The sequence below is a fragment of the Xyrauchen texanus genome, chromosome 26, assembly GCF_025860055.1.
Source record: "Xyrauchen texanus isolate HMW12.3.18 chromosome 26, RBS_HiC_50CHRs, whole genome shotgun sequence".
Classification (NCBI taxonomy): Eukaryota; Metazoa; Chordata; class Actinopteri; order Cypriniformes; family Catostomidae; genus Xyrauchen; species Xyrauchen texanus.
Window position 1 is genome coordinate 25,536,589 of NC_068301.1, and position 10,352 is coordinate 25,546,940.

Here is a 10,352-nt window from a genome sequence, read left to right on the forward strand (position 1 = left end):
TATGGATATAGATACGTGTCTACCTGTTTCCTCCAACATCTTCACAAGATCCTTTGCTGTTGCTCTGGGATTGATTTGCACTTTTCGCACCAAACTACATTAATCTCTAGGAGACAGAATTGATCTCCTCCTTGAGTGTTATAATGGCTGCGTGGTCCCATGGTGTTTACTGTATACTTGTGTACTGTTGTTTGTACAAATGAATGTGGTTCCTTCAGGCATTTGGAAATTGCTCCCAAGGATAAACCTGGATTGTGGAGGTCTACAATTTTTTTTCTGAGGTCTTGGCTAATTTCTTTGAATTTTCCCATGATGTCAACACGAGTCCAACCATCACCCTTGGTGAGACAAATCCATGACTCGTCAGTGAAGAGCTCTTTTTGCCAGTCCTGTCTGGTCCAGCGAAGGTGGGTTTGTGCCCATAGGCGACGTTGTTGCCAGTGATGTCTGGAAAGGACCTGCATTACAACAGGCCTATAAGCCCTCAGTCCAGCCTCTCTCAGCATATTGCAGACAGTCTTTAGCACTGATGGATTGTGTGTTCCTGGTGTAACTCGAAAGTTGTTGTTGCCATCCTGTACCTGTCCCGCAGGTGTTGTTTCACGTGGTCTGCCACTGAGAGGACGATCAGCTGAACTTCTGGTCTCCATGTAGTGCTGTCTTAGGCTTCTCACGGTACAGACATTGCAATTTGTTGTTGTGGCCACATCTACAGTCCTCATGCCTCCATGCAGCATGCCTAAGGCATGTTCACGCAGATGAGCAGGGACCCTGTGCATCTTTCTTTTGGTGTTTTTCAGAGTCAGTAGAGAGGTCTCTCTTTAGTGTCCCAAATGTTTATAATTGTGACCTTAATTGGCTACCATCTATAAGCTGTTAGTGTCTTAATGACCGTTCCACAGGTGCATGTTCATTAATTGTTTATGGTTCACTGAACAAGCATGGGAAACATTGTTTAAACCCTTATAATAAAGATCTTATTTGGATTTTTACAAAATTATATTAAATATAGTGTCCTGAAAAAGGTATGTTTTTTTTTTTTGCAATATCTCAGCTCTGTAGGTCCTTTCAATGCATGTGATTGGTGACCAGAACTCTAAAACGGAGATAAAGGCAGTATAAAAATAATCCAAATGACTCCAATGATTAAATCTTCTGATGCAATCCAGTTTTTGGGTGAGAACAGACCAAAATATCAGAAGTACAGCCAAGATTTCAAGCTCGATTACATGTCCTATAGTGGTCTGTTATGACCCAAAACCAACTGGATTGCTTCAGAATGATGCTTTCTTAATCTGCTTTTTGTAGCTTTTAGAGATTTGGTCAACATTAATTTGCATTGCATGGACCTACATAGCTGAGATATTCTTCTAAAAATCTTTGTGTTCTGCCGAAGTCTTACACATCTGGTATGGCATGAGGGTGAGAAAATGAGAATTTTCATTTTAGAGTGAACTATTCCTTTAATGATTCTAACTTCAGTCAAGCATGGAATTATGTTAATTTGATCTAATTAACATAAAATATAACATTACATGTTCTGATGTTTGTTATTAGATCTGTGCTACTCAAAGTGAAATGGAAAAGAAACATTGCGAGTCAAATGTGGTGAAATGATACTATTTCAGCTGAAACCACTCTACCTTTTACACAGGTTTAGGACTGGAAAGATATTTAAAAAGGTTTCTAAGAAAAAGTTCCCCTTAAAAGGTGCTGTAATGCATCCTAAACGTTTTATAAAATTATTCTACTTAAGCACTGTGAAGACAAAAAAGAATAAACTTTAAATCTTGTGCCCTCTAGTGGCAAAATTTGCATACATTGTGATGTTTGGCTTTTTGTTACAATTACTCAGATTTAAGTAAATGGTTAAAAGGATTTAAATCAATCCTTTCAGTGGTGCAAGAGTTTAAGGATGTATAATATATTTTTGTCCACACAATTAAAGTCATAGGTGTCCTAAACGTTTTAGCTCTAAAAATGACAAGTCATCCATACCCTCGAGTTGTTTAATAAATGTCTTTACATGAGATAGGATAAGAAAAAAAAAAGACCAAAATTAATCATCTGCAGTCTCCTTGGCACATTCCTGAGAAAACATCTGTTCACAAAAGAGCCAGATAAACAAACCAGACACAGCATTGCCATGTTTGCAGTTTTCACAGCAAGTTGGGCTTTTTTGAAAATGCAATGTAGTCAAAATGATAGTTACAAGGTTTTTTTTGTTTGGATACCTTTTAAATATACCATGGTTGACAAATGTTGTATAATGACACTAGGATAGAGTACCTGGAAAATAGATGCAGCATTAAAATAATCAGTCTTGAAGCTTGTACAGTTTTCCAATCACACCAGATGTCAAGAGACTATATGCCCCTATTTGAAGCCTGAAATGTTTGGACCCCATCGACTTGCATTGCAAAATAATACACTCTTCAAATAATCTTAGTTTGTGTTCCAGAAAAGAGAGAATGTCATTCGAGTTTAGGACAGAATAAGTAAATTAGAAATATTTTTGGGTTAACTACCCCTTTAACGACTTAATACTTCAAGAACACCAGAACAAAAGTTGATAAATAACCAAAAACCACAATGACCGTTTCATTCCATTTTATTTATAATAACATCTGGTGGAAAAGGCTCTACTTCTCTCCCTGCTGCTGGTCTGGCATGCTTCTGATGATGTCAGAATCACCTATTGACACAAGAGAAAATACATTATTTACAGAACATTGCCATTTCTTCAACTGACTGAAATGTTCAAACTGAGGCAGGAATATAAAAATCACCAAAGACGATTTCATAGATACACTAGATTTCAGTGTTGTGGATGTATTAATACATACCAGGGTCAATGATGGCCAATGTGCAGACCCTGTAGTATTTGCCACAGGCTGTGCCGAGCTCAATATTGTTTCCACTGTAATGATGGACTCCAGTTTTGGCCAACATAGCATAGTACTCAATCTCAGATTTCCTGGGAAAAATATAGTTGAATAATTAGAAGATCCAAAACATAATCAAAACGGTCTGTTCACAAATTATACTGTCTTAGAAGTCACTAACTATTGGGAAATAACCAAACACCACATACCTCAGAGCAGGGCAGTTGTTAGCCAGGATTACTAGCTTGGCTTTACCTTGGCGAATCATTTTCTGAGACTGTTTGTATCCGAGAACGTATTTACCGCTCTTCATCACAAGCTGCAGTCTGGAGTTGATGGACTCCAAGGACTTTTTCTGCAAATAGAGAAGTATGGGACAAAACCATAAATATCATGTAGGTCCGAAGCAACAAACCTAACACAAAAAGAAAAAAACAAAACACCATGTCACAAACTTGTGTCTTAAATACATTTGAGATTTGTAATTTGCAATAGTGTAAACGGTATAATAATTTAGGCTAATATGAAGCACATTTACTGAAAGTAATTTGCCTAATCATGTATTCAATTTATAAGGCAATTAAAGCTATTTAATGTTAAGATGGGGAACAATTAATTCAAAAGACTGGGCCGATAAATCATTCTCTATGAATCCGTCAATGAACCCCAACATGAAAACAATATTAATATTTTATGTACAACTAGAAGTCTCGTGCACTGGCACTACTAACTCTTCAGTTAACGGAATCCATTTATCTCCAGAGTTTATTTCTTGAATGTGCATTTAATTCACAATAATACGTGTTGTGAAGTTCTACACCACGTTTCCGGAAACAGTTCAACATCATCTACTGATTTTACGATAAAAAAGATAGCAGAAATACTGTGAAGCTGCTTAACTTTTACTAGCTCACATCAAGTACACACAACACACGCAATCAGAGATAAGCATTTGCAAAATATAATGGCTAACAAAAAAAAAAAAAAAAAAAACACTGCATGATCGAAGTGATAAACATCGTTTTAGACATGACATGTTTAGTTTTCGTCCCGAGGCCTGTACTGGATTTCCACGTGAAGTTCTCCGGCACGCGCAACATTGTGCTCAACTCACCGTTTTCTTTGCGGCCACCATAGTTCCTGATTAGTCCGATCTGGCCAACCTGAACACAGCAAATCGACATATCAAGATCTGCTTTCAAAATTATGATGTATATTCCGCGTAAGAATCTTAAAATTTAGTGTTTTTAATCATTTCTACTAGAGCAGCTCTTACCTCCTGAACACACCAAGATGGCCTCGTTGAGAAAGGGATTTCCAGCGTGCACCGCGCGCATAAACTCACGCGCACGCCTCGCGAGAGCGCGGAAGACTAGAGACGGTCGTGTCTAGAAGGGAACCCTCTCTTGTCCCGTTCTTGCGCATGCGTATACTGTTTCATGCTTTCGCCTGTGCTTTTTCCCCTCGCATCTCAGCGTATGATGGAGAGCATTAATAACTTCAATAATATCAATTATATTACATTATTAGGCATACACCTAATTTATTCTTCACCACACAATTAGGCTGATTAGTTAGGTCTGCCGGAACCAGAAACATTTCTCATAATCTGTAACTGTGCAATAAATTTGCCAGTTCTATGCTAATATTATACTTTTTGTTTCCCTGTCTCAACCTCGTGACTCCTATGCTTGGTATCGGACTCCACTGCTACGCGTCACTGAGTGATGACAACTAAATGCAGCCGGTGCCAGCCAAACATCACTTCAGTCTATTATGATGGACCTCAGAGGATGAACTGATGCCAGCTCCAACCATAAGACATGTGCCATTGCCTGAACCTTGGACTTAGGATCAGTGGCGGATTTAGCAAATTGGGGGCCCAGGGCGAAGGTATGTATGGGCCCCCCTCTCTTCCCCCACCAAAAAAATTTACAGACTGAATGGTGGGATAGGCAGGTAAAGCTAATCTATGGCCCGTAGCAAGCCTACAGTGCTTTGGTCGGTGGCAGCAGGATTAGCACAGCTAGGGCTTGGGCTATTACTACACTGTAAAAAAAAAAAAAAAAAGTAAAAAATAACAGTTTGATTTACAAAAAGATTTCTGGCTGATTATAAAACACATTCGTTATGGCATGAAAATCTGAGAGAAAATGTGATCAGGTGTTGTTGGCTATTTATTGATGATGACATAGTCATTATGTAGTGGCCTGATTCAATGATCCACAGAGAGGAATGCTTAATACGAATTAATATTTCACGTTTTTGAGTATTAAAGCTCTGTGAACCTACCGCATGCGAGCTAGCAGTGCCAAACAGGTAATCTGAAGAACTTCAAAAACACATGGTGTACAATAACGGTTTTAAACTACAGTATGATGTAGACCAACACAGACATCAAGAATCAGCATATGAATCTCAACAACGGTGACAATCAACAAAATAATCAGATAAAACTCTGAACATCACAAAACAAGCTACTAAAAAGTTGCAACAATAACAACAGCAAAAATAAAAGCAGATAATAATAATAAAAGAAAATACTAAAGGTGATGATACACAGGGCAACTTTTTGAGCAATGTTGCTGGGCAATGTTGCCGTCAACAGGCAACCAGATGAGACACAGGGCCTACGACCGATCTAAAATATCCAGATAGAAATGTACTGCCCATTTTCAATGGGAAAGTGCCCAAGCAACATTGCTCAAAAAGTTGCCCTGTGTATCATCACCTTTAGGCAATTCAGCATAATTTATTCATGCTGCAATGTATGCTGGGAGATATTGATGAGTTTTGATTGATGGCTCCCATCATGCACTGCACTTATATCATCACAGTTGTTGATAATGATCCATTGTGCTGAATCTTGATGTCTGTTTGTGTGTGTCTGAAAGTTCAAACCTTCATTGTGAACAATGTTTTACAAATTCTTCAGGTTAACGTTATCACAACATATGATGGATCACATGCTGTAGAATCATAGGGCTACTACAATTACGTTAGTAAAAAAAAAATGTTTTACCGTAAATTTCAGAGGTTGACTCACCAAAGCCTCCTCATCGCTGTCAAAATGGCCATCACTGGACAACTCTTCCTCAGTGTCAACCTCGATAACACTGTCGGTGACGGCGGGCGGCAACAACGCGATGCCCTCTTCAATTACTTGGTTGATGTTATCCTCACCTAGCACCACTTCACAGCTAGCTGCTGCTGTAGCGGCATGTTCAACTCGTTGGACGTTTTTATTCCTGTCTGTATCAGTAACGTTAGCCGTAAAAAAGTCTGTCATCTTTGGCAGCGTTGCCAAATACTTATCAGCGTCTTTTCGCTTTTTTCTTTTAATTGAGCTGCTTGGGTAACTTCTTTTCATTTTCGCGTTTAGACTCGTCTTGTTTCGTCTCTGTTTGTGTACATCCCTGTCCTCCTGACACTGTGTGTTTATCTTTCGCGGCGCGCACCGTTACGGACTAGTCCATTTCATTGTGACAATAGGGGGTGTATGTGTAGGGACAGATAACCATGAACTGGACATTTTAACCAGTACTTCAACGTTTCAACGTATTTCTTAAGAATGTTAATAAAATGTACTATGATTTTGAAGCGTTCATGATGATAAGGGGCCTTTTATTTGATTATTTCTTATTATTTGTTTTAGGTTGGTTGGGGGCCCCCCTACTTCGACCGCTGGTAGGGGGCCCCAAGCAGCCGCCTACCTATGCCTCTATGTTAAGACCGCCACTGCTTAGGATAGACCTCACCGAAATTACCAGCCAGTTGAACTGCAATGAACCTCACTGATCTCTGCCTGCATCACCTTGGTCTAATGATGGACTACACTCTTATAATGGGATATAGACTATCAATGAATTGCCGACAAAACATTTAATCAGCCAACTAACAAGGACAATTGCATCTATGTGAACTTCTGCAGTAAATCCAGGATATATTTAGTAATAAAGACATTAGTCATTAATCTTAAAGTTAATCTTTGTTTAAACACTGGCCCCTAACACTTAGTTTACTAAATCTAAACTATGACTTGCACTGCACATATATAACTAATATTGGCATTATATTCATGATGTTAGCCAGAGGGGAACGGGCCCTCACAGTGAGTCTGGTTTCTCCCAAGGTTATTTTTCTCTATTAACCAACATCTTATGGAGTTTTGTGTTCCTTGCCACAGTCGGCTTCGGCTTGCTCACTGGGATTATAAAAACAATTATTATTGAATTACTTATTTTTGAACACAATTCATAATCTTATTTAATCAAACTACACAATGATGACTTGCAAGACTTTATAGATATTACGGTTTAATTTTAAGTTAGTGCCTGATCTTCTGTAAAGCTGCTTTGAAACTATGTGTGTTGTGAAAGGTGCTATACAAATAAAAATGACTTGACTTATTATTATTATCATCACGGATAACAATACACATTTACACTTGTTTGCACTATGTGTAAATACCTGCCACACAGTGCGGGTATTTACACTGAAATAATCTAGTGGAAACAAAGTAATGAAAGACTAACAAGTGTTCTTCAAGTGTTACTGCAATGACTTAGTGTGATAAGATATTGTAAATGTGCTTTTTTCCATGTGGATGATCTGGGTTCTAATCCAGCTTTTGACCCAGTTTTCCCCATCCTGTTTCCTGCCTCCACTTTTTATATTTTTTCTAAAATGCTACTTATAATAATAAATCAAATGAATATAAAGATTTATTTCCTTGCAGTGACTTGGTCATGATGAAGGTCTAAAATTAACCATGGTTTTACTAAAGTAATATTGATGTAACCATGTTTTTTGGTGGAAGCCATAGTTTTAATGCAAGTAACCATATTTGTTACTACAGCAAAAAGGTGTTATCATAGTAACCATGTTTTAGTGATGAAGTACTGTATAGTACTGACTTGTGGGATGTTTTTCATTCACTGTTCAGTCTCTCATCTATTTATAAGTAAAAAAAAATGTTTTGTAAAGAAATTCATATGTAGGCACAATTTATAGTGATCTACAAGCTGTAATATTGACCAGATACTCAGGTCACATTTCACCCTATGCTTCCTGTAGCACTTGCCATAGATCTCAGGCACTTACGCACCTTAAAGTCTAGCTGATCCACAAAAGCTCAATTGGGTTAAGATCCATAACACTCTTCCAATTATCTGTTGTGCAATGTCTGTGTTTCTTTGTCAACTCTAACCATTTATTTTTGTTTTTCTTTTTCAGAAGTGGCTTTTTCTTTGTAATTCTTCCCATAAGGCCTGAACCACCGAGTCATCTCTTTACTGTTGTACATGAAACTGATGTTGAGCGGGTAGAATGCAATGAAGCTGTCAGCTGAGGACATGTGAGGCGTCTGATGTATTTATCATCTTGTTTATTTGTACATCTGGTCTTCCACATCTATTTATGTCCTTGTTAGAGACAGTTGTCCTTGTCTTTGAAGACTGTAGTGTACACCTTTGTATGAAATCTTCAGTTTTTTGTCAATTTCAATCATTGTATATCCTTCATTCCTCAAAACAGTGATTGACTGATGAGTTTCTAGAGAAAGCTGTTTCTTTTTTGCCATTTTTGACCTAACATTGACCTTAAGACATGCCAGTCTATTGCATACTGTGGCATCTCAAAAACAAACACAAAGACAATATTAAGCTTCATTTAATGAACCAAATAGCTTTCAACTGTGTTTGATATACTGTAATGGCAAGTGAATTTCTAGTTCCAAATTAGCAATTTAACATGATTACTCAAGGGTAAAGTGTTGGGAGTGATGTCTGCTGGAAATGGGGCCTGTCTAGATTTGATAAAAAATGACTTTTTCAAATAGTGATGTTGCTGTTTTTTACATCAGTAATTAGTCCATGGGCCAAGCCAGAATTTGGTACCACCTAAGGTGGCAAAATCTCTTTGGTACCAGTTTGTTTGTAGAGTCCATATAGGTACTTTGAAACATGATAACCTTTTCAAATGAGTAGCTTTACTAATATTTTGGGACAATCATTATTATTGCCATTATCACCCTACAGTATCTGCCCCGCAGGTTTGTATGAAATCTATTATAAGAGGTAGCCATACATGCTATATGTTTATTTTTTCAGGACAGTCAGGGCTATCCAGATCTGCAATAATTTGACATGATATATGCGGTATACGTTTTATATTAGCCTTCATATTAAAGAAAACAATTTTTTGCATCTACTAAATTGTTATATTTGTAAATCGATCTCAAAAGATATTGATGTTAAGGGGGGTATCTTTTCAGATATGGATAGACAAGACTGTCTGTAATCTGGTGATATCAGAACCATGATGGTGGGACAATTTTATTTTAATTAGATTTTTCAAATCAAGATTACTCAGACCATCTTTGTTCTACAATACAATCTACTAGCATCACTGTGAAGCAGAAGGTCCAGTTTTTCATTTGATACCTATTTTATACAATAACAACTTTGTGAGTAATTAAAAAAAGATTGATGAGTGTGTGGAGATGCAGAGATTTGAAGTAGTTTAAGACGGCTGAAATTTCATGCGAGTTCAAAACCAGATTACTTTACAATACTTTGTTGCACAGACTAGCACATAGCATAATTGGAAACAGCTAGTCCTGATGCTATTTTTAGCACCACAAATTTAAATGTTCATTGTTCTTGATATACCGGTATTTCTGTTATTTTCAGAGCAAGGTACATCACAAAATAGAGAAGTATGGCAGAACAAAGTGCAAGTGGTACACAGCCAGAGTGTTTACACTGTTCGGATGATGACTCTAACCTTGTGGAACCTACTAATATAGATTCATGGAACACACTACTAAGAGCAGCTAAAATAAGAGGCTACAGCCAACAGAAATGGCTGTTCTGGAGCTTATGGCCTGCAAGTGTTCATGGACCTGCAAGCTTCCCGACTGTTCCTGTCTTGCCAATAAATTAAAGTGCACAGAAATGTGCAAGCTACAAACCTGCAGCAATCAGAGGGAAGAGGAGGAGGAGAATACTGATGTCATGAAACTGGTTGAATATGATGATGATGACGGTGATGATGATGATGATGATGTTGAATAAACAGAAACATTTTGCAATGGCCAAATAAGTTCATGAATAAAGTATAATTATTTTGTTTTTCTTTGTATGACATGTTCTGTTCAAATAAAGTTAGAAGATTTTTTCATTCTTCGGCTCAACGGTTAGTGTCATTGCTCATTGAAGGCTAATTTCTGTGACAAAGCTACCACTTACAAAAGGTTATCATGTTGAAATATCATCTAGAGATATGGACTAAAAAAAAAATCAAACTAGAATTTGCCACCTTGGGTGGTACCAATTAGTGAAAATTGTGGCCTGGGCCCATGGACTAAATGTCCTGACTATACTTTGTGATCAGTTGAATGCCACTTTGGTGAATTAAAGTACCAATTTCCTTCCAAAACAGCAAACTGTGTACATTATTCCAAAC

The 10,352-nt window shown here is 37.6% G+C and overlaps 1 protein-coding gene across 1 annotated transcript; it reads right to left on the reverse strand.

Annotated features, from left to right (window-relative positions):
• Positions 1–2,593: 2,593 nt before the first annotated feature.
• Positions 2,594–4,261, reverse strand: LOC127620030 (60S ribosomal protein L30). The gene is made up of 5 exons (XM_052093102.1): positions 4,162–4,261; positions 4,000–4,048; positions 3,095–3,240; positions 2,847–2,977; positions 2,594–2,695 (listed from the first exon to the last, which is right to left on the reverse strand). The coding sequence occupies exons 2-5, from the start codon at positions 4,018–4,020 to the stop codon at positions 2,643–2,645; spliced, it is 351 nt and encodes a 116-aa protein (XP_051949062.1). The 5' UTR covers positions 4,021–4,048; positions 4,162–4,261; the 3' UTR covers positions 2,594–2,642.
• Between the last annotated feature and the right edge of the window lie 6,091 nt (positions 4,262–10,352).